A 26109-nucleotide genomic window follows, 5' to 3' on the forward strand; every position below is an offset into this window, starting at 1 on the left:
TTATTTTGTGTTTTCAATGATATGAATGATTTTACCAAACCATCAATTTCTAGGGCAGTAATCTGTCATTTTCTGAATGTAGAAAATGGTGGAATCTAATGAAAAAAGCAAAAATCATGTGCTTTGATTTTGATTTTTGGTGATTCGAAGTCTCTTTTAGTGAGTCCTCCTAATTGTAAACACTTCAGTGACTGACTTGGATACCTTACCCGATTTCATTGCTATTCTGAAACTGCTGGGTCCTCAGTTTTTTTTAAAAAAATGTTTTAAGTAAGAAAACAAAGCAGACAAACACTAACGAACAGTATTCTAACAGATGAGAAGGTTCTCTCGGAAAGCTAATTTAGTGAATAAATGCTTAGCAATTCTTAGAACTCTGTCTCTAGGGCCATCTTAAGCACAATTGGGGGTCTAACTATTAGGGCTTTTCTTGAAATGCCACTGAAAATGCATTAGGCCCAAGGAAAACCAAGATAACAGACTTGTCATCTGGAATAATGTCAGTGTACAAGTTATTTCCCTAAAAGGAGGGAAAAAAGCAAAGACTGTCAAGGCAGTGATTGTGCATATGGTTTTATGGGAAGAAATTTTTACTAGAACTGCAATTACATGTTCAGGCTCCCTGTATTAAAGCACACCTGTTCCTGCTGAAATGGTGGACAGGGACCCACTCCTAACTCCTGTCTCCTGCTGCATCTCACTCAACTTCTAGAACTTCCAGAAACACTTTTATCAGAACCACACAACAGTACTAATAATTATATAGCAAGTTTAAAATCTATATCTTAACAAAGGTTAGATGTGCATAAATGCAACTTTCTTTAATTCTCTATTGCTTTAAAACCATTCAACTTGGCTCTCAAGTTCCTGTTTCTACTGAGAAAAAACTCATAACCTTGCTACTTGAAGATTACTCATTCACTTCTGGTTTGGAATTCAGCTTCTTGTGGGTTAACACTCAGTTGGAAATTGGGATATTCCATTTCCCTTCTTCTCTTTTACTCTTGTTTAAACCTGTTTTTAGGGAACTCATATATATATATATATATCTGGTAAAGAAGAAAGTTACCTGGTGCATATGCCATCCCTTCCTCACTTGAGATACTACCACCTGGTCTTTGGACACATTGGGCACTGGCTGCTCAAGGCCAAGATCCTTGTCATGGCCGCCAGTCAAAAGTTTCACACACTTGCCCAGATGTTTCTCCCTTGGGAATTTCAGACATTCTTATCTGTATTTCTAGTCTTATTAGCTCTGCTACACATATACCCACCTTCCCAATTTTTTTTTTAAAAAAGTAATCACCTTCTTTATCCTTTGCCTCTTTAATATATAGTTTCCATGCTGAATGTAGGATTTCTCCATAAAGTTTACAGTTTCCTAAGATTTTCCTTGGGAAACTTGACAAAAATCCTCACTCTTCTCCGATTTTTCCTCAAACCATAGGAAGTTCTGTTATCCTCTTCTCCTCTCTGGGCCCCTGAGGACCCCTTCTCAGAAACCCATGCAGGCTCTAAACTTTAGTCATAGCCCCTTAGAGCCTCCCATACATGCTTTCCTGGTCAGATAATTATCTACTCTTCCAATAGTGAAAAACTTCTCTGACATAATCAAATCCCATGCTTCCAAGCTCTGCAAGCCTTTTCCTCTTTCAAAGCAGAGGTGGCTATCAAACAAAACCCAAGTCTTTGTAAATTTTTGTCTTGACTTTTAAAAAGTATAATTTAGAGTCAAACCTAAGCAATACCCTCTTTATTCTTGGCTACTATATTTACCTTCCCTGAAAGGATAATTCATAAAATACTTTTGGAGTAAGGTAAGGCAAAGAATGAAAAATAACCAGGGAAAAATGCTTAGTAATATCCTACTATTTAGCAATATGATAATAATAGATTCAATGGCCATTTATTGAATAACAAGTGATGTGTTGACTACTTTATCCATCATCAGAGAATCACACAATTAGAAAGACAGAATTTAATCTCAGGTATAAGTGGCTCTGAATTCCAAGATTTACAGCCATTTCATCAGACTTGAATATGGAGTTTCTGGCATCAGGGACACATTCACTCAGTTCCTTTTGAGTCATTACAAAAGGCATTACCTGGCTATATCAGTTCTTTATCAGAAAGATTATGATAGAGAAGGATTCTAATATTTTTTCAAGATAGAACGTATTGATACTTTTCTCTTTCGGTTCATTCACATCACTTCTTGTTCCCCTCTACATGACCTTTTATTTTATTGTGTCCCTTGGATTCAGTCCTTAGTATTTCTAATACCACAACATTCCCCCCCATACTCATTCTTCGTCATCCTCAATTTTACACCTCAGTTCCTAGTATCATCCTCTACCTCACTGGCCACACTTTCTTCTCATGTGCCATTTCCAATTAGTCCTCAAGATCAGTCAACTGCACTTCTCAAAGATATTTTCCTTACCCTTAATTCCAACAGATTTGTCCAAGCCTCCTACACTACCCTCTTGCTATCATTCTCTACTCCTCTGTTTCATCCTTCACATTCTAACAGAATTATCTTTCTAAGTACAAAGTTACTGTTCTCTTTTTAATGCCCCTATTTTGCCTGCTAGAACAAGTCTAGACTTAGCTCAGAAAGCAATTGTTATCAAAGGATGACCTACCTTACTTTTGTAGCATTGCCACCCTCGTGGGATCTCAACATGCAGAGCTCTAGTTAGAATAAGATGTTAGTCTTTGGAATAACACAGCTATTGAAAAAGAAACTAAGACAGTGCAATCATGCATAATTCTCAGAGTTTTTGGAGGGAAATGAAGGAACCACAATGGTTAAGGGGAGAAGAAGATTATCCCCCTACCACTTTGATTCCACAATAAAATGAAAGAAAGTTTGGAAAAATTCTGCCACATGGATATTTATTAGCACACAGTCTTATCACTCAACTTATAAACTAGAAGAAGTTCCAATTCTGTTGTTCATGTGTGTGTTTGTGTGCATGTGCGAATGTGTGTGTGTGTGCATGCTTTTCAGAAACCTTGCAAGAAATTTTCTCCCAAGGCAAATATGGCAATACTCCAGTAGTAAGACTGGATTCACCTTCTGTTGACATCCAAGAGTAGTTTTCATCAAGACCTTTTTGAAGTTAAGCGTAGAAGATCTTCTCCGAGGGGGCAGACCACTGGCCCTGCTAGATTTCTGTAAGGGTGAGGATGTCTTTCTAAATTGGATTAAGTAATTCATGTCTTGATTAACACTGATTTTACCATGGAGATACCATTTCTAAGATCTATTATAAGCAGTAAAAATCCACTATCTTTAGCAATGAAACCTGATTTCTAATATCCATTGTGTTAATTTATGAAGCATCGACTTTTGATCAAAAATATAGTTTAAATGCTTGTAGTGACTGCCTCGGGAGTGCTGCCTTATTTTAGTTAAATACTTGCTGACCATCCTTATATGGGCAATCTACTGTGTTTAGAGTAGAACTCATACTAATAAAGTACTACCACCATTTATGTTGGAAATCTTTTAAAAAGCAATACAAACATCACAACAGTATCAGGCTCCTTTGCTCCTTCATGTCTCTGAATGGAGTGTCCCTTCAAGTTTTGTTTAAAGTTTAAGATCCTGCTTTATATATTCTTTTCGGAGTGGAAGATGGTTTTCGTTGTTGTTTTTGGCTTTTTTTCTTCTCTGACTATGAAGTATGTGGGTCATACTTACTCATAAGGATGGCAGGGCAAGCTTATAAGAACACTGTAATCACTAACACGAATCCTATTTTAAAGATGAAGAAAGAGACTTCTAGTCCTACGTGGAGGTTATTACAGGCATTGAACAAAATTAGTTAGAGCAATTTTTTATAATCTCCACCTTCATCTCAGAAAATATGAACATCTGTTCTATTTCAGGTGTATTAAGTCCACTGACATTTATGAACTCTTAGGCCATAGAATTTCTTTTTCTTTCTCTTTCAATTACAAGGTCACTCTCTATTCATAGATTCAGGAATTATTGTCCTTGTGTCCGTCAGTGAAACATAATACCTCTGTAAATTATTGAAAAACCTTATAGGGACTTTTGGGTGGTTATTTTTTGGGGGGGTAGTGGTAGTTAGACAATTTACATGCACAGGAATAATCTTTAGAATCTAGAACAAGTTCTTCAATCCCAGAAGGAGAGATGTAGAGTTGTTCTGGGTATATGACTTGCTTCAAATCATAAACTGTTAAATGGTGTGAACCAAGCCTTCTTATCCCAAAGCTTGTACTCCCTTTAGTATTCTGCTACTGCTTATCCTCTTAAGATTTCTGAATCTATGTTGCCTGAAGATCTCTTAGGGATACAAGAGAAGGAAATAAATATCTATAGAATGACTCCTTTGCACCAGGCATTTTGCTATATGATGGGGTCTCATTTAATCTTAGACATCTTCAGGAGGATGCTGTTTTATAGATCAGGAAATATAGTCTCAACTGAGTTATATGAAAAGTTATGGCAATCAAGATTTGAGCTAAGCTTCTGGGTTTTTCCCACTACGTTATGCCACAGATATTTTAACTAGTATCAAATTTAAGTGTTTGAGAACTTATAGATTCAAATAATCCAGAGAAGTACCAAATGGCAAAACACGTGAACTAGAACAGTACTGTAAATACTTCAAAGTATACAAGTCAAGCAAATTTATTTTACAATAATTGCCAGAGGTTGTCATAGCAGAATTGAAATGAAAAGAAAAAATTATTAAGACAATGACATTCAATAATCATAAAATCAAAACATTAAGAATTTAATGTTTATTCATTCAAAGTTATATGATCTATCTCTGCTGAGATTTTATTTGAAAAATCATACCTTGAAAATGTGAGAAAGCATATAATGGCACATCTGAGATATAAAAAGAAATGTGGCTTACTTTTTGAAAACTATAATTTATTCAAATTTTATCAATGCAAATTTATAATTATTACAGTTTTCTGTGATAATATGCCACACTTAAACATACAAAATCAACTTTTAGGATTAAAAAAAGATGAAATACACAATTTATCTTTGAACTCTCCTCCAGTTTCATTTTAGGAATCCATTTACTGAATGATGGCCTCTGCCACTAGTCAATTTCACTTATGTGATTCATATATACTTGAGAACAAAAGAAAAAAAACAAGGAACTGCCAACTGCCAAAAACATTTGACAACCATTCAATAAGTGTTTAGAGGTTAAAAACTCCCCCAAACTGGATGTCATACTTAAAACATTTCTATTGTCAGTAAATCTTTTTTTTTAGTCAAATCCAATACAGCCACTACCTTCATCTTGAAAAGGGAGTCTTCAACCTATGTTTTCTTAAAAGCTGTGTTACTCTAAAAATTCCCACAGATTCCTTGCTTCCTTAGTCCTTTTAAAGAACATTGAGGGTATTATCCCCTCATATGTAAAAAGAAAGGCACATTTATCTAACACCTTTCCAAACCCTCTTTTCATTCCTGAACATAATTTCATTTTTTCCTTCCTCATCAAGATTTCTTAGCATTTTAAATTAATGTTCTTATTTGTTAACTTGACAGAGTCCAAACTTCCTTTTTCCCCTCAAAAATGTTTTTATAAAACATCAAAGCTGTTAGTTCATTCAATTTAAGAAGAGATATCTGCTGAACCTGTTGATTGAATTCAAGTAACCCAACAACTAGTTGAATGATTGATCTTGGGTTTTATTGTTTTTGTTTGTTTGTTTTGGTTTTCTGGTGGAGCATATCTGCCAGTGTCTTTTGAAAGTCATAAGAACGAGTAACTTAATGACTACATTTGAGATTATAAAGAATTACTACAAACAGTGTGTATACCAGCTGGTTTTCATCTCTGCTGTGAACAGAATTATAGTTGATGGCTTAAATTACAGAAGCACTTTGAGAATAAAGCTCAGAATAAGAAATATACTCTTGTACCAACCTATAACTACTTTTAAGCTGTTTATAAATGAAAGTTGAATTTAAATGATCCTAGCCCCATCCTTTAAAAAATATTAGTATAATTTTGTTTTTCATGGTTATAAGAATGTCAGCCTTTTCAAAGTTTCGCCAGTCACACAAGGTTCATATGCATAAAATATGTCAATTTATATTGTTACTTATATCAAAACAGTCTAAGAAGTACTATCCAAGATACATATATATTTAGAAATTGAAAAAGGGGAAGACACCTTATAATCCATATGCTTTTGAGTCAAAAAACATTGCTGAATTTAGTATGCCATCTGGCACTGTGTTTCCGGTCTGACAACTTTCAAATCATGGGTTTGCTTCTCTTGGTAAATAAATGCCTAACCTATTACTGCACTGAGACACACTCTAGAGAAAGAGAGAAATTAGATATCACTCAAGTGCCCCATTGGTTTGAGGATGGTGCTGCAGATGCTTGAAAGAGGCTTTCTACCAGTATAATCTACTTGCAAACAACTCCATTATAATTGGCAGATATTAACTTAAATGCTATAAATACATCCAGAAGAGATAAGGAGATAGAAAACTAACTATGTCATAGCACTAATTCCTAAGTGTCATTTAAGATTAATATGGTTACTTCACATATTAGTCTAGGCAAAATTTTATCCCTTTTTTGATAAAAATGTGAATTCTCAGCTATTTTATTGAGAGTATATCTTCTCTAATTATTAGCACCATCCATCATGGAGCTGAGGGGGCGAGGTTTAGTTTTTATGTTCCTGTGGCCAAATACCTGGCAGATAACTGCAGTTGCTTGGTGCCATTGAGACCTCTGCATGCTGTTCTACAATGGAGTTTATTGAAGTGTGGTCCCTCAATCAGCAGCAGCAGCTCTTGAGAGTTTGCTATAAATATACAAATTCTCAGAACCTACTCTTCGCCTACTGAATGAGAAACTCTAGAGGTGGGGTCCAGCCCTCCAAATGTTTGTCATTCATGCTCAAGTCTGAAAACCACTTTCCTAGAGGCATTTACACAGACCCTAAGGTCTTTTCATGAATCACAGTGAAAAGCTACAGTTCAAGATAGGAAGCCTGTTATGCTGTGAGCATGTGAGGTGTGAAGTGCATGATGAACATGCAAATTAAGGTGTTCAGGTAACAGGTAGGAGTGGGGGACTATCATAATTCAGAAGAAATAAAACAGGATCATGCATCCAAATTAAGGAGGCATCTACACAGAAGTGATGTTATGGAAGTTGATATAATGGAAGGAAATGATACTTTTTTTTAAATTTTTTATTGGATTTTAGGTTTTGGGGTACATGAGCAGAGCATGCAAGACAGTTGCGTAGGAACACACATGGCAGTGTGCTTTTCTTTCCTTCTCCCCTTCACCCACATTTGGCATTTCTCCCCAGGCTATCCCTCCCCACCTCCCCCTCCCACTGACCCTCCCCTTTTCCCCCCAATAGACCCCAGTTTTAATACTCCCCTTTCTGTGTCCATGTGTTCTCATTTTTCATCACCCGCCTATGAGTGAGAATATGCGGTGTTTCATTTTCTGTTCTTGTGTCAGTTTGCTGAGGATGACGTTCTCCAGATTCATCCACGTCCCTACAAACGACACAAACTCATCATTTCTGATTGCTGCATAATATTCCATGGTGTATATGTGCCACATTTTCCAATCCAGTCTATTATCAATGGGCATTTGGGTTGATTCCAGGTCTTTGCTATTGTAAACAGTGCTGCAATGAACATTCGTGTACATGTGTCCTTATAGTAGAACGATTTATAGTCTTTTGGATATATACCCAGTAATGGGATTGCTGGGTCAAATGGAATTTCTATTTCTAAGGCCTTGAGGAATCGCCACACTGTCTTCCACAATGGTTGGACTAATTTACACTCCCACCAACAGTGTAAAAGTGTTCCTTTTTCTCCACATCCTCTCCAGCATCTGTTGTCTCCAGATTTTTTAATGATCGCCATTCTAACTGGCGTGAGATGGTATCTCAATGTGGTTTTGATTTGCATCTCTCTGATGACCAGTGACGATGAGCATTTTTTCATATGATTGTTGGCCTCATATATGTCTTCTTTCGTAAAGTGTCTGTTCATATCCTTTGCCCACTTTTGAATGGGCTTGTTTGTTTTTTTCCTGTAAATCTGTTTGAGATCTTTGTAAATTCTGGATATCAGCCCTTTGTCAGATGGGTAAACTGCAAAAATTTTTTCCCATTCTGTTGGTTGCTGATCCACTCTAGTGACTGTTTCTTTTGCCGTGCAGAAGCTGTGGAGTTTCATTAGGTCCCATTTGTCTATTTTGGCTTTTGTTGCCAATGCTTTTGGTGTTTTGTTCATGAAGTCCTTGCCTACTCCTATGTCCTGGATAGTTTTGCCTAGATTTCCTTCTAGGGTTTTTATGGTGCCGGGTCTTATGTTTAAGTCTTTAATCCATCTGGAGTTAATTTTAGTGTAAGGTGTCGGGAAGGGGTCCAGTTTCTGCTTTGTGCACATGGCTAGCCAGTTTTCCCAACACCATTTGTTAAACAGGGAATCCTTACCCCCTTGCTTGTTTTTGTCAGGTTTATCAAAGAATGTATAGTTGTAGATATGTTGTGTTGCCTCCGGTGCCTCTGTTTTGTTCCATTGGTCTATATCTCTGTTTTGGTACCAGTACCATGCTCTTTTGATTACTGCAGCCTTATAGTATAGTTTGAAATCCAGTAGTGTGATGCCCCCCGCTGTGTTCTTTTTGCTTAGAATTGACTTGGCTATGCGGGCTCTCTTTTGGTTCCATATGAAGTTCATGGTGTTTTTTTCCAGTTCTGTGAAGAAAGTCAATGGTAGCTTGATGGGGATAGCATTGATTCTGTACATTACTTTGGGCAGTATAGCCATTTTCATGATATTAATTCTTCCTAACCACGAACATGGAATGTTTCTCCATCTGTTTGTGTCCTCTCTGATTTCGTTGAGCAGTGGTTTGTAGTTCTCCTTGAAGAGGTCCCTTACGTTCCTTGTGAGTTGTATTCCAAGGTATTTTATTCTTTTTGTAGCAATTGCGAATGGCAGTTCGTTCTTGATTTGGCTTTCTTTAAGTCTGTTATTGGTGTAGACAAATGCTTGTGATTTTTGCACATTGATTTTCTATCCTGAGACTTTGCTGAAGTTGCTTATCAGTTTCAGGAGTTTTTGGGCTGAGGTGATGGGGTCTTCTAGGTATACTATCATGTCGTCTGCAAATAGAGACAATTTGGCTTCCTCCTTTCCTATTTGAATACCCTTTATTTCTTTTTCTCTCCTGATTGCTCTGGCTAGAACTTCCAGAACTATATTGAATAGGAGTGGTGAAAGAGGGCATCCTTGTCTAGTTCCAGATTTCAAAGGAAATGATACTTTTACGAGAAAGTGGGCTGAAAGAAAAATGAAGTGGACCACAGAAAGCATCTTGCAGAAAGACAGTATTTATGGGTTAGAAGAGAAGTTTACATGAAAGAAACAGGGAAATCAGAAACATAATGTTATATAAGCAAAGGTGATAGTTATCTGAAATTTACCAGTTGTTTACATCTCTTCTGATTTCTGAATGTTCTGTTCTTACTGGTATCCAGGTTGATATGGTTTTAAAATAATTTTAAGCCTAGGCTCAAACTTATCAGACTACTAGAATTAACACACATGTATAAATATCAGGAAGTGAGTTTTAGTGTCCTTGAAGTCAAAAGAATTGTCCCAAAGCCGCCAGAACAACAGTCAAGAATGTTCCTCTATTGTTGATGTTTTATGGCCCAAATATTTTAAGTTCTATGCTTAATGCAGAATTCATTTTATTCTGAAATTTATAAATGTTTCAATTTAACTTGATCTAATCATCAAGTAATAATACACTGCCTATCATTAGGGAAACACAATAGATAGCTGAAGACGTCGATACTGGTACACTCAGCATATTGACAATATTTAAAATTTAAGTGAACTATGAATCTTGATATCTTATTCTATAAGGAAATTGACGAAAGAGGATAGATAAGTTCTTATTCTTAGAGCAAATGAGAAAGCCAAATTTTCTCATGTAAAAAGGGGGAAGAGTAAGGAGAAAAATTAGATTTTAAAACTAAGTTTATTTTATTTACATTCTACTTTTTGATTCTTATGGACAAACTGATTAGCATGATGAAAAATAACTCACAGTATTTTATGGGTAAGATAAGTGGAGACCCGAAAAATCATGTCTTCCTATAATCATTCAGTTTAATAATATTCTCAGTCCCAATATGCAAGAACTGAGCCCTGTAAAAAATTAATTATCCCAGGTTTGGTTTTATTTTCTCCCCAGCAGAAAACCAACACAGCACACATTATTTAAAAAATCATTCCTCCAGAATTAAGTCAGTCTCAGTTTTCTGTCTCTTTTTTCAACTGTGTAAAATGGCCAAGGGTAGGATCAGGGGAAGATAAGATTTAGAGTAAGAGCATACTGATATCCAAACATATGGCTTTTATAAGCAATCAAGATTCTCTATGATATGTGCATCAAAAATTGTGAAAGTCAGCCAGGCACGGTGGCTTACACCTGTAATTCCAGCATTTTGGGAGGCCAAGGAAGGCGGGTCACCTTAGGTCAGGAGTTCAAGACAAGCCTGGCCAACATGGTGAAACCCCATCTCTACTAAAAATACAAAACTTAGCCAAGTGTGGTGGTGGATGCCTGTAATCCCAGCTACCCAGGAGGTTGAGGCAGGAGAATTGCTGGAACCTGGGAGGTGGAGGTTGCAGTGAGCTGAGATCACACCACTGCACTCCAGCCTGGGTAACTGAGTGACACTCAGTCTCAAAACAAAATAATGGTGAAAGTCTGCATTATATTACTCTCTTCACTGATTTTTCTTCTACTTTTTTCACAACAACCTCAACAACAAACCACATTATAACCCTTTTTACTTTCAAACTAGATTTGAATATTTGACATCATTGAACTCAATGAAAATTAATGAAGGCTTCCTTTTTTGGTCTTTCAGAAACAGGACATTTGAAGATATCTGTGAGAAATTGTGCATGTTTTCATGTCCTATTGTTATCTTTGTAGAGTAGTGACTTCAACTTTTATTTTGATTTATTTTAACAGACAATAAAGATTATGATGCATACTTATCATACACCAAAGTGGATCCTGACCAGTGGAATCAAGAGACTGGGGAAGAAGAACGTTTTGCCCTTGAAATCCTACCTGATATGCTTGAAAAGCATTATGGATATAAGTTGTTTATTCCGGATAGAGATTTAATCCCAACTGGAAGTAAGTTAATGTTTTCATTTGAGAGTGTGCATATTCATGTGAATGTCTGTGTAGTCATCACTTTTTTCATGGAATTTTAATGTTTGCCTCTATACTTCAAAATTTGTATCTGTTAGTTTCCCAAGAAAGAAATGTTTTTTTTGTGTTCACATGAAATTTAATTTTTGCTAGTTCAGAAAAGATATTCCATTACTGTATAAAGCATCTCATTTTATCAGCCTTGACATTGAAAGAAACGAAATGAGAGATTTTGTACTGGGAAAAATATTGCTGACATTAGGAGAAGCAAGTCTCAAACTCTATTCAGTGATCATTAGCTATTTTTGTCTGCTTAAAGTGTTACCCAACAAACTATTTTCATTTAATTTCTGAAAGAGAGAATCTACTGGGACTTTCTGGACCAAATTTTCCATTCACTCATTCTGATGCACTCTTTTATCTTTTGTAGCATACATTGAAGATGTGGCAAGATGTGTAGATCAAAGCAAGCGGCTGATTATTGTCATGACTCCAAATTACGTAGTTAGAAGGGGCTGGAGCATCTTTGAGCTGGAAACCAGACTTCGAAATATGCTTGTGACTGGAGAAATTAAAGTGATACTAATTGAATGCAGTGAACTGAGAGGAATTATGAACTACCAGGAGGTGGAAGCCCTCAAGCACACCATCAAGCTCCTGACGGTCATTAAATGGCATGGACCAAAATGCAACAAGTTGAACTCTAAGTTCTGGAAACGTTTACAGTATGAAATGCCTTTTAAGAGGATAGAACCCATTACACATGAGCAGGCTTTAGATGTCAGTGAGCAAGGGCCTTTTGGGGAGCTGCAGACTGTCTCGGCCATTTCCATGGCTGCGGCCACCTCCACAGCTCTAGCCACTGCCCATCCAGATCTCCGTTCTACCTTTCACAACACGTACCATTCACAAATGCGTCAGAAACACTACTACCGAAGCTATGAGTACGATGTACCTCCTACCGGCACCCTGCCTCTTACCTCCATAGGAAATCAGCATACCTACTGTAACATCCCTATGACACTCATCAACGGGCAGCGGCCACAGACAAAATCAAGCAGGGAGCAGAATCCAGACGAAGCCCACACAAACAGTGCCATCCTGCCGCTGTTGCCAAGGGAGACCAGTATATCCAGTGTGATTTGGTGACAGAAAAGCAAGGGACATCCCGTCCCTGGGAGCTTGAGTGGAATCTGCAGTCCAGTGCCTGGAACTAAATCCTCGACTGCTGCTGTTAAAAAACATGCATTACAATCTCTAGAACACGAGGAAAAACAGGGTCTTGTACATATGTTTTCTGGAATTTCTTTGTAGCATCAGTATCTTCGTGTTTTACCATGTCTTTTACCATTACATTTTTTGACTTTGTTTTATATGTCATTAGAATTTGTAAACTTACATTTTTTTTTAAAGAAGAGACTGATGTGTAGATAGAAAACCCCTTTTTTTTGCTTCATTAGTTTAGTTTTAGAATGGGTTTTTGTTTTATTTCCTTTTTTATAAATTTTATTTTGCTTTTAACATTCCTTGGGGTGCTTGGACAAATCTATCCGATGGGACAAGGAGCACCGGATCCTTTCTCGGGTTCTGCCTAAAAACAACTGGGCCACATCGGCCTTCAGAGAACAAACAGTGCAACAAATGCCAGCATTGCCATTCGGGGAAAAACAGATGAGAAGAACACTTGTTCATAGGAGTGCCCCACCAGTCAGAGCCCTGAATCTCTTCCTTGTCCCACCTCATTCCCCACCTCTACCTTGCTAATGGCGGCATGATGTGTAAACTCTGTGGAGGGGTGGGGGTGGGTCTAACTGTCTTAACATTTAAGTCACTGCTCTTCAGAATACACTCTAGACCCAAAGGTGTGCTAATCACTTCACAGTGACCACTACAGAGTGCTAAGAAGAGAAGATCAAGGGCATGAAATTGGGGAAGAGTGTTATTTTCGTTTTTTAAATGAGTTGATGTACCCTTATATATATATATATAAATATAAATATAAATATATATAAAAACAACAAAACAAAACAAAACAAAAACAAAAACAAAAAAAAACAAAAAAACAGAAAACAACAACAAAAAAATCAAGCCCTATATTTGATCACTTCCTGGAAAGGCATGAATGTGTTCGTGGCTGTTTTTGTTTAATATTCTACTTCCTCTTTTCCCTCTATAATTTCTCTGCAAATGAGATTATGTGCAAATGCCAGGCAAGTTAACTCAAAAGAGTGAATCAACGCAAGTCAAAATGAAATTTACACTGAAGGCTTCCAAACCAAAGGGAAGGACAGGATGTGTTATCAAATATGTTTTGTCACCTTGTATTATACAAAATGTTATTTTCTAAAGAGTCAGAGAAAATCTGTGAAACTTATTGTGTGGCCCCCTTGTAATTAAATGTTAACTCGCTTGTATTTACTTTTCAACACTACATTAAGAATTAAGTGGTTTCGGTTTATGGACATAAGCAACACTTATTAATATGAAGGTGTTTAAGAACTCAGGAGGGCAAACATATGAATACCAACAGAGATCGGTATTTTCAAAATAAACATTATTTATACAAAATAGTTTTTAAATTAGATCAGAAAGTATTTAAAATAATTAATTTTACTGTATAAAGAATTTGCTTTATTTTAGCTATATAATTCTATCTTTCAGAAAACAGAAAGCTGATGCTCCCAAGAAATTCATTTCTTACCGTTTAGCTTTATGTTTGAGATCAATGACATAAGCAGCTAATTCATATTCATGTGAAGGTTGATACAAAACCAATTACAAAGGAATCTGCAGAGGGCAGAGTTGTTACAAAGAAATATTACCTATGTAGCTTTTAGTTTAAAAAAAAATCAATGTGATAAAACACTGATAATAGAACTTATATATTAATTTAGTGATTCATTGTATGAATTCCCATCCCATCATCATCTGTGGGCTCGTGTAGTGACTATTGTATGTTTGGTTTATTCCTACTACCATTTAATGAGAAAACAATTGTACTGTTTTGGTCACAATAGTAAGGTGTCAGTTGGCCACACACACACACACACACACACACACAAATACAAACTGCAATAGGGTTCACTGGGGAGGGTGAGATTAATTTGCAAATATATGAGAAAGAAGTATAAGCATTCGTAACAATGCAATGGTCTCAGTATCTGTGTGACAAGGTAAAGGAGCCTTGGGATGTGCATTGATTATTATTTGCTTAAAAAATGTTTATTTCCCTGACAACTCACCTGAGTCCTTCTCTACAATCTGTTCTTTATTCCCGTGCTCTCCCCTTGGATGTGTGTCACATTTTCACAAACCAGAAGTGAAGCTGCAAGGACACATAAAACTTGAAGGTCAGCTTTGCACATTGGGTTATTTTCAGAATCGGAGAAGGCCATTGTTTACTTTGTACTATGGACAGCTGTCAGGGACTGGTGGCAGTGTACCTCATTGGACTGGATTCCAAACTCCCCCAGTGCTCAGAAAACTGTAAACATGGCAATGGCCTGATTTATCTCTTTGTTTTTTAAATTTTCTTTAAGTGCACGATGGAAGTGTGGAATCAATGTAGAGGAAGTAATCAGACCACAGTCATATTTTAGGCATCCATAGGTGTTAATTTAGCTGCATTGGGAGTACATTTTTTGTTCTATTTTTAGTGTAGATTTAAGCACTTTGACTAGCATGATTCAGGGATTGATGGGTAATATTTGATATTCTCACAACTTATGAAACTTCCTTTTCCTCTAATGCTTTGTCATATTTAAAAAATGAAATAAATGCAAAAGAAGCTATCTATGGCTTTAGAAACATTCCTCCCAAGTATTCCTCTATCAGCTCCATGTGAGAACAAATGAAGGAAACTGTCATGTGTTCACGTGCTCTATGTTTAACAAAAGTTCTGTTAGAACTCACAATAAAAAGAGAAAAAAAATCTATTTCCCCTAGTGCTTAGGCTTCATCTTTTGCTTTTTTCAGTGGGGGCTGTGGGCGATAAGAATATTCTAGTTGTCAAAACACAGTTGAAAATGTGAATATGTTGGCCGAGCTGGGCTAGAGAATGGACTTCCAGACTTGGACATCTGTGATGTTTGGTATTGCCTGTTTTTCATCAGTTGCTGCTCGAGCTCTGAACGATACTTTGTGGATTCAAAAGATCATCTGGTTCCTTAGTGTAACCTCTACTTTCTGCTTATGAGCGTCCTATCCCTTATTCTGGTGCTCAAACGTTTGCTTCTTTAATTTGTACTCCATTCCTTAGGTCTCCTGTGGACAGAGAAGACATTTGTATCTCGTTTAGACCGCTGATTTAAGTTTAGATCAATTTTATGAAACAAATCTGAGACATGATGATTTAAGAGACCTGAATCTACTATATTTCTGTAGCTAAACACTAACTGTTGAAACAGTAAACCACTTTGTGATAATTACTTTCTACATAATATATGTATTTGGACCCTATCAACTTAATCTTAAAATATAGATGCTGTTTTTTTCCATATTTCATTACTATCTAGCATTTTATAACAAAAACAAATATTAACTGAGAACCAACCCCTAAATTGTAAGTATTGTTTATCCTAGAATAGTCATTAACTTTTCAGATATCATTTATGTAAATTAAGATCACAATTTCTAGGAAAACATCGATTCATACATTTGTGAATTATTTTTGGATTCTGGAATGATACCCTAGTTCTCTTTTTTCTAAGGAGTATTTTTTTAATATTGAGATTAATTTCTTTCTTTTTTTATTAGGTTAAGTTTGTATCATTAGTACCAGAAGAAAGCCTATTGAAATTCAAAGATAGCATCAGCATTATACAAATGAAGTGACTGCCTGGAACCAAGAGAATACGCAGACATGGAAGAGGAAAATCCCTTCTCCTGTCTCTGATTTGAACTTGCTTTCTCATTAATCTCATTATTGACATAGCTGACTAATACAGGTGAAATATTATTACATAGGTGAGAAATCCCATCTACAGACACATTCCCTGTTGCTGAAAAACTTTTCTAACAGTACATGCAACTTTTGCCAAAAGATGGTGATGCAACTAGAATCCGTAAAAGGAGAAGTTTGTCAATGGAAACAGAGGCTATTCCTTGTCTTATCATCAATCCTTTGCACTTTATTGTTCTGAACAAAGAAAGTAACCAATCATCAAAGTTGGATTATCCTTAACAATAGATCTTACCCTTGGGTTCAAAGATACCTTGGGTCTAGAAAAAGGAATAAAATAATGAAGCCCTTGAAATTCCAGACAAAATTGTTAATGTGTATAAAACTATGTTCATCTGAATGTGAGTTTCAAAATATCGATCACCTAAAAAGCTATTGATGTTTGGATTTAGAAGATATTCTCAGAAACTGATATTCAGATAAACCCACATGTCTTGCAGGCATTGTTTTATCTACCACTCTCTACCTTCATTCACAAAAACTCAGGAGATGATTATTGTTCTGCTACAGACAAGTTTCCTTCCAAAATGGCCTGATGTTTTGGGAGACTTAACCTATAGTAAACAAAAAAAATTGTATGATGACAACTAATTCATGTTCAGATTAAAATAATTGGCTATCATTGTTGTGATAACCTTACCCATGTCGTTACCCATTCTAAAAATAGTTTGGGATGAATGTAAAATTATATAATTTGGCAATGATGCCTTATTTCAGTAAATTTCTTCCTGATTTGTGTTTAATTATTTTTCCTACAATATAACTAAGAATTCATCCAGTACAGTAAAAGAAAAAACAACCATTTGACATGTTTTTCTTAAAAAAAAGAAAGAAAAAGAAAAACCCACCAAGTTGTTTTATGCAAGGATTTAGAAGTGCTTATATATTTGTTTTTCAGCAATTATGGTTTTGCCAGTTTCATGACTTATGATGTGACTTTGGAGCAATATGAAAAATTTTGAGAATAAAGTTAGGTAGTGGTTAAAGTTTTACCTTTTACTTGAAATTGGTAGCAAGGTAAACGTTTATTCTATGTTAATAAATTGATATACTGTCACAAGGAGCTGTTAGATATAATTAAATTTAAGGAAGAAAGATAAAAATGTTATGATGATGATGATGATGAGTTAATCCTAATCCTAATCAAATGTGCCTTGTTATCATCAAATTTCTGTTACATCCATAGAAAATGCCCAGACTAAAAATAATGGCGCTCAATTCCAATCTTCTATTATAATTTCTTCTTTCCGTGCTCCGAATGCAAAACATGTTTTCGTGTGTGCGTGCGTGCGTGTGTGTGTGTGTGTGTGTGTGTATTTATCCTGAGCATTGGTAAATTTTTCTCTAAATAGCCTCTGGGTCCACTGACAAACTCATGTTTCTGAATTCTTCATTACAGTAAGTAAAGTACTATTGTTTTTTTCTACCATTCACTATCTTCATTGATGCATCCCCATGTTCCATAAGCCTGAAGCGTCTTCTCTTTTTATCAAAGGGAATCATTCTTAAAAAGCTATCACACTATGTTCTCTCCACTACTAAGTGAATAGAATCTGAAAAACTGCACATGAACTTGAGAGTATTACATGTAATATTGTTGTGTAAATTTTAACCTTCATAATCCAGATAACATTGTTTCAAAGGGCATGCTGTGTCATTAAAAAAAGATTTAATGTGAAATGACATTATTACATAGTGCATGAAAACGTGGCAAAAAGTAATTTGGATCTATTTTTACTAGTCAATGAGAGATTAAATTTGGGAAGATCAGATGTGACTGTTTAGGCTAATTCTCAACTGGGATGAAGGCATCTTAATGTTAAGATACATGGGTGGTTGTCCATATTCCTTGCAGTATATGCTCCTCTTAACTAGAATCCTTAGTGTATTCTTTCCACCAAAGTAGTGGAGGTATGTTCACATAATCTGCTATTGAAGTGCAAAACTTTTACAGTTTCAGAATTTGAAAGAACCCAAATAGGAAAATTGATGGAATCATTTTCCTCTCTTGGTGTTCAAGTCATATTTGAAACTCAGACACTCTCAGATCTGTTCAACAGTCAGTAAAAAGTGCATTTTTACATAACGTTTCCCTTTAGTTTTGCCTACCCTCTTGATTTTGTACAATCTAGAATGTATGTAACTCATGCGTAGGTGATGGAGGCGCTTCTTTTTTTCTTAGAATACTTAACAATTATATATTTGGTTTTGCTTTGACTAGCAATAGGAAAAATAGATAAATACAAGTGTAAAAATGAGAAATTTTAAACTCAAAATTAATTTGTGTTTTATAGTTGTTTCATAAGTCTGTTGCTCTCTATGAGTATGCTCTCTATATATCCTGTAAAAATAAATTTATATGTTACATAGAAATTCAAGAAATTAAATTATTTATTAAGCTACAAATGTTTCTTCTGGTTTCTACCTGATCATAGATGAAAATAAATTAAATAATGTGTTGTTGGAACATATGTAAGTATGTTTGTTAATTTGATAACTCTTGTTATACTTTTCCTTCCCTCTCTGTTTGTGTCTGTATAAACTTGTAATTCTTAGGCCTAATTCCTATTGTGATTGCGAAAAAAGAGTCTTAAGAATGCCCAGTTGGCTGGAAAAAAAGAAAATCAAAAACAAAATCTTAAAAAATCAAGTCCATTTAAAATCCCTCTTTTTTCTTCACTACTGGATTAAGGAGAGGTTTGAATCAGTAACTCAGTATCTTAAAAGTCATTATCACATTAATGGTTTTCTCAAGGTTAAATTCCACGTTTTTCCCTTTATTTTATAAAATTATTTGAGAGACAGAAATGAAAGGAATGATATCATGTGAGTCCTTCTTTGCTGTTTCCTTTCCTTACTTCTTGCTCCCCAGGTATTTTATTCCTTTCTTTTAATGTACTACTCACATAATGACCTTAAAACCAAGTCCCCTCAGGTAACATTTTAAAGTGACCAAGATCTTTAATCATCTTGTTTTTCTACTCTGTTTGCCTCTACTTGTAGTGCACAGTCAATCCTAAAGGGAAATGTTTTTGGCCTTGCTTTTTATTTTAAATTTAAGATAAATAACCTTATTACTTATTTTATTTGGGGGGAGTAGAGTGGTGGTAAATCTTTCCATCGTAAGCATAGCCTCTTAGAAAGAATGAGCTGTTAAAGCAGAATACATATCTTAAGAAAGCAGCCTTTTAAGAAACACTCATCAAGGATGAAGCAGACACAAATCACTATAAAAATTTAAAGTAATAGATTCAAAAGGCCCCATAAGGTTATTTTAGATTAGATTTCAAAGTAATTAACATATTTAAACTTTCTTAAAGCCATTTCTACCTCAGTAGGATTTTTAAATGTGAGAAAATAACCTCTATTGAAAAAGTAAAATGTTATAAAGATCATGAATTGGTATATAATTTGGATAGTATATTTTAAATTGTGACTCATATGATAACATATGACCCATTATTCAAAATATCAGGAGAGACCTCTATAGTTGAAGAAAGTTTGGGATTGTTTGTGCAATTCTCAGGAATTTTAATTACATTCATACAAGTGGTTGAAAGACTGATATTGGGCCAGGCGTGGTGGTGGCTCACACCTGCAATCCCAACACTGGGAGGCTGAGGCAGGTGGATCACCTGCGGTCAGGAGTTCGAGACCAGTGTGGCCAACATGGTGAAACCCCATCTTTAGTATAAATACAAAAATTAGCCGGTTGTGGTGGTGCACACCTGTAATCCCAGCTATTCGGGAGGCTGAGTCAGGAGAATAACTTGAACTATTCAGGAGGTGGAGGTTTCAGTTAGCCAGTATCACACCACTGCACTCCATCCTGGTGGCAGAGCAAGACGCCATCTCAAAAAAAAAAGAAAAAAGAAAACTGAGATTAATGATTAATGAGACATCTTATCTCCAGAAGATACCTAATTAATATCATCTCTATATTTACGGGCAAAATAGAAACGGAGAAGAAAAAAATCAGAAAATTATAATAGTGGTGACCCAATCACTTGTTTCTGTGATATTTTCAGCATTTGTATATGGCCTGTAAGAGTAATTAAAACAAATTCCTTAAGATTGCATTTTCTATCAATGCTTAATGCCCGGTGTCACCGTTCTAAGGCAATGTAGGTACTGCAGAACCCAGACGTGTATGTGGGGAAGGGTTGAGTAAGATTCCAAAGGATAGAGAACATCTCAATCCGACCAATAATTATAATAATTATAATAATCATTATATAATAACTATTTGACTAAATTACATGCTTTTTTCCTCAGTGATGTGTCAGTTGGGTTTCGATGGTACACAGAGGGATATTATTAATTGAGTATCTCTGTATTTGATTTAAAAATAATACTTTTGCTTACAATGTGGAATAATATATACACCATGATTTAAATTAAAATATAGGTAAATAATATTCTAGGAAAGGTTACATATGGCAAAACTCATCAAGATTGTGAGTGAGTGGTTTATGGAAAAATTGAGGCCAATTTTCTAACCTCTGGAAAAAATAAATATACAAACAAATATTAAAAAAATAAAAGAACAGAACAGAAAAACAAAAGCCAGCATAAATGATAAATGATAGCACTACAAGATTATGAAAATCAATTACTGGTTTAAATTAAGCAAAGAAATATCCTACTTCTGTAGTTCTTGACAATAAAGAACAATATTATTCTTTATAAATAAAGTTAGCTAAGAAAGCCAATTCCAGCTTTGCTATGGAACATGTGACTTCTAAAAAGCAATTGTACCATCATTTAGCCAAAAATAAAAAAAAGAAAGAGAGAAACAATATTGTTCTTTGCAATAAAACAACTATGGACTTGAAAACTGGGCTCAGAATGCAAATCATTTCTTAGGTGGTCTCTGGCCTAAACTAAGATCCATTTGTCAGTGTACTTTTCCTAAATGAAATGGGAAATTATTACTAAATATTATAATGTATGAATAAAAATAATAACTTTGGCATGGTGAGGGGTGAAATTGTTCATAGTATCCTTCTAAGGGATCTATTAACAATAACTTGAAGCCCTAGATTCACTTAGAATCACCTGGGAATGTTTAGAAAGTCCCAGAGTCCCAAATATTCAGATATAACCAAGCGGTCTTGTGTTTGTACCTAATGTTAGCATTTTTAAGGTACGCCCTTCACATGAATCCACAGAACAACCAGAGTTGAAAACTATAGGAGCCAATGAGGTGGGTCTCAGCTTTCAGGCACCAGAAGAAGTACCTGGAAAGCTCGTTAAAACTGGGCATTCAGACTGAGCCTCAATAGGATTGGAGTGAGGCACAAAATAAATTCACTTAACAAGCTTTCTAAGTGATTCTAATATGGAGTCCCACAGACCACTCTGAAAAACACAAGTACAGGATTTGTTCCTTCCGTATTTAAAAATGCTGCTATTCTGTGGAATGCAAAATTTAAGATTGCAGCAGATAAATATCACCATAAACTAGGTCTTCCTTTTTTTAATAATTCCTCCCAAAATGTTAATCAGAACTCATGATGAAGTCTTCTTGATTTTAAAAAAAATGAACTATAGACATTTATACTTTGAGAATTCCTCATGAAGAATAAAACAGAAAGATTAGTTAAAGCTGAGTCCAGCTTTGTCATGGAATATGTGGCTTCAGAAAAAAGTAATTGTACCATTCAGCAAAAAAAAAAGAAAAAAAGAAAAAAAAAGCTAATTAATAGTTAAATGTTAAATAACAACACATCTCCCTTCTAAGAGACTACAAGTCTACTGTCACTTCTATTTTTATTTTTTTAATAGCAAAATTTGACAGGAATGCCAAAGACATTTGTTGTGAAAAAATATATAATACCAAATTACTTAAAGTAGCTGGACTTAATTATAAACTATTTTTACTCAAGTTAACAATTGATTCATCAAAATATTAACTCTAATGAAGAGTTTTCAAATGTTGCTTGGCATAAGATTCATTTATAGCATTTGTTAAAAGCATTAATGAGTTTCTGGCTCACATTCCAAAACAATTGAACTTTAGGAAATATTTACAGTCATGTAATTTGGGGAGCACTATTCTAGTAAATGTCATAAAATACAAGGCTATATTCTTGCAGTGCCAATAACTTTTGTTAATTCTATGTGACACTATCATTTAAATGCATTATTTCAGCAAAATGACAACCTACACAATGATGACAAACCAGTTGGTTCTTTTTTATCCTTCAATAGCTTACTCTGACAGTACAGTTCCAGCCACATACGTTTATTTTACTGGGCTAATTTTGATCTCTAGACTCCTTGTTTTGCCAGAAATGACTACCAGAGTTGAGGTTGTCAGCTTATGTTTCTTAAGGAGCATGTATTATTTGATGTAAGATTATCATGAACCAATCATGTCATTGATTCTAAGTATTAATACATATTTCAAGGACATGATTGTTGTTAGTTGAGAGAAAAATATTCTTATACATCCTTCACAGAGTAGCCACATCAAAGAGTTCCTGGAGACTTGGCTTTAAGTTTCTAAATATCCCACTCATAACCTAGTGACTTCCACAGTCACCCTAGGCCTTCTTACCATCTGGGGCTTTATAACACTAGAACATCCAAAAAATAGTATTCAACAGTAAATTTTACTGGGTGAAACATAGCCTTTGATATTTCTACTAAACTGAGAAAGATAATATACCAATTTAGCTTATTTTCAGAATGTATTCTGGACAACAGTTCAGAATCATCAACTGTGATGAGAAACATTTAGTGTGCTAAATTGGTGTAGATGTGTACATGTATGTGTAATGTGTATGCACTGTGAAATGAAAAATGCACATTATCAATACATTTAAATAAGCCTAATCAGTATATGTGTGACATTAAATAAACAGCAATGAGTTACCAAGGCAATGCATTCCATGAGGAATTTACCCAATGAATTGTTTTTGCACAGGCTAAAAATAAATACCTAGGTTTCTGTTCAACTAACTCTTCTTTAAGGACATGCATTTTATCTCAAAGAAGAGTCAGCTCATTCTTACCTCTCCCATAAAAATCCTATGATTGTCTCTATTTTCTACTTTTCCATTACATGGTAGCCCTGGATAATTTATTTATAAAGAATTGAGGAGGTATTGCACTCAGCAACTATCATAAGAAAAGCCTGTGAAAGCATCAAAAAAAAAGTTATTACCATGGATTTCCTATCTTTTAGACAATTTTATTTTTCCAGGGTTGTGAAATGACATTTTTTTCCAGGTTCCATTTAAATTATGTCCTCAGCAAATAACATGTCCTCAGCAAAGCCTAACTTTAGAAATACAGTTACTGATAAGATTTATCTTTAGTTTTCTCTTTACAGAATCTGTGTCATTGCTGACGTGAAATAGAAACACAATAGAATTAAGTAAATTTACAACTGGTGATCTTAGGAGTACTGCACCTTAAGTATTCTGCACCATGAGGTGACCATGTATTCATAGTCATCTTCGAAATGGGCATCTGAATAACTTACTGTGTATCTTCATGAGAAAACTGGACATGGGTGAGAAATCACAGGAAGGAGATAGCAGAGATTTCTGCTGCTGTAGTGCTGGAGAAGTGTAATTTTGTTTTGATATCTCTAAAGATTCTAACTTCAGCTTATAGATAAGACTATATAGCTGACTGTAGCAAGTATAACATACTTAGCATTTGTACTTTCATGTTTAAGAGGGAAGGAGATCAGTCACTAAATATGAATGCTGCATATGTTAGCAATAGAGATAGTGATTTTGTAACTTTAATTGCACTTGCCTTAAATTTTTCTCCAAAAAGAAATGATAAATATAAACGAATAAGATGAGGATGGTTAAAGAACATTGTTTAGAAATAGGCAAGTTCTGCACTGATTATCCTTTTTTACATAATTTAATGTATAACGGCAGAGTATATTTGCCAGATCCATGTCAAGAGTATATGAGCACATGATAACAGCAGTTTGTATAAGCACAAGGTGTTCTATGTTTAAATTAAAAATTAACCATGATAACTTTTGGTGTGACTGCTTTCAATTTCAAAAAGTTGGATGTTTAAAGATAAATTTATTACTTGCATAAGAATATTTTTGTATAATATTGGGAAAGGTTTAAAAAAATGGATTTGCTTTATGGAGTGCAACTTTCAGAGAAAATAAACAGGGTATGTGTCCAGTTTGTAAAATGTTTTCTTTCAAGATTACTCTTTCTCTGGTTAATTGCAAGGATATGATGACTTGAAATACATTTTTGTGTGAATTGAACAATACCACCAATAACAAAATAATAAAGCAATGTGAATAAGTTGCGTATGCAAACTTCTTTTAATCAATGTTAGTAGATCCTGAAAACACAAAAGGAGATCCATTTTTGTTAAATAATGCTAGTAATAATTATTAACAAGGATTACCATTTGATGCATAAACATATATCCATATCCATTATAAAAAATATTTAAAATATTCTCTTTGAAAACATCTTGTTCTTCATTCTTCAGTCCAAAATTATATTGATTTTCTAATATTAAAAACAAGACAAGTTAATAGCACCCCATAATTCTTATTAAATATTTATGACATCAAAACTAATATATAAAGAGAGTTCTCTAATTCTATGTGTACCTGTTTGTGCATATAGGTCTTGGGGTAAAAATATTAGAAAATTTATGAGAACAAACATATTTAAGACAATAGCATGCTGGTCAATATTTGTTATGTATATATTTATCTCGAATACAAACATATGTGTATATATATATATATATATACTCTATATATATATACACACATATATATATATATATATATATATATATATATATATATTCCTTGTAATGTAGTTATATTTAGTTTAGATACCCAGCATTGAAATCTATAAAAGTAATTGTGAGTTGGTTTGGGGAACCAAGTAGTAGCTACAAGGATAAAAATGTTCCTTGAAGATTAACATGAGAGGCTAGATCATTTAAGAAGATAATCATTCCAGACAAGATGAGGGGATTTTGTATGCATGTTCTTCTATGTATTATGCAGTAAGTGGTTTTAAGGAAGTTCTATAAATTCCTAATAAGGAAAAAAACACAGAAACTGAAAATAACATTCTTTACTGAGGACAAGACTTGTGACAAGAAAACCAGAAAAAGAATCACATTTTTTAAACATGATGTAGTGTACCTGCAGCACAATGAGGTGTGAAAAAGTAATAAACTAATAATATAGACTTTTTTTATGTTTGGAAAACATTTCTTCCAAGAGGCCAAAGGCATTAAAATGAAAACCTAATTTCTGTAATATCACAGATGTCTCTATACCCATGGTAAGTATTACTGCTTATTAATGATGCAAAGTTATTCTATATTTTGAACATCTTGAACATCTGTGTAAAAGTTTGCAGTTATTACTGTATTAGGTCGTGCCAAGAGGAAACGCCAAAATCAAGAGTGGGTGGATGCAGGTGCTCAAAGTAATATTACAGGCATTTATTTGGAAAAGTAAAAAAGCATTTAGATCAGTAAAAATAACAATGAAAAATTAACCCATATAAACTGACCCTTATGTGTTACTTTTTCACCCAATTGTCTTAGTAGAATATGACTGAATCAAAAGTATTGGCATATGCTAATTGTTTTTCTTAGAATTCATCTAAGTATTTGACTAAACTAACAATGTAGAGTCCTCATTTTTGATCCATCTCTTTAATCTCTGTCTTAAAACAGAAAAAGGAAGACACCCCCCCCCCCCACACACACACACACATACATACCCACAGAGTGGATTTTCTTTTTCTCTTTTCTCCAGCGTTCTGAGATTCCTTGCTCTAGTGCTGGTGGGTTGTCACATACAGGCTCAGGTCTGTATTGTGATTATAGAATACAATCTTTCTGTGATGCTGTCAGCAGAAGCAAG

The 26109-nt window shown here is 34.8% G+C and overlaps 1 protein-coding gene across 3 annotated transcripts in view; it reads left to right on the forward strand.

Annotated features, from left to right (window-relative positions):
* IL1RAPL1 (interleukin 1 receptor accessory protein like 1) overlaps window positions 1-24219 on the forward strand; it is a 1361951-nt gene extending 1337732 nt beyond the window's left edge. For 2 of the 3 annotated variants that reach the window (XM_054250916.2, XM_035288301.3), the window contains 2 exons: window positions 11063-11233; window positions 11682-24219. In XM_054250916.2, the coding sequence (XP_054106891.1) occupies window positions 11063-11233; window positions 11682-12400 (890 nt within the window). In that variant the 3' untranslated portion in view covers window positions 12401-24219. The remainder of the gene's footprint in view (window positions 1-11062; window positions 11234-11681) is intronic. The other variant, XR_013531555.1, reaches the window with a different exon arrangement.
* The last annotated feature ends 1890 nt before the right edge of the window (window positions 24220-26109 follow it).

The sequence above is a fragment of the Callithrix jacchus genome, chromosome X (assembly GCF_049354715.1).
Source record: "Callithrix jacchus isolate 240 chromosome X, calJac240_pri, whole genome shotgun sequence".
NCBI classification, from domain to species: Eukaryota; Metazoa; Chordata; class Mammalia; order Primates; family Cebidae; genus Callithrix; species Callithrix jacchus.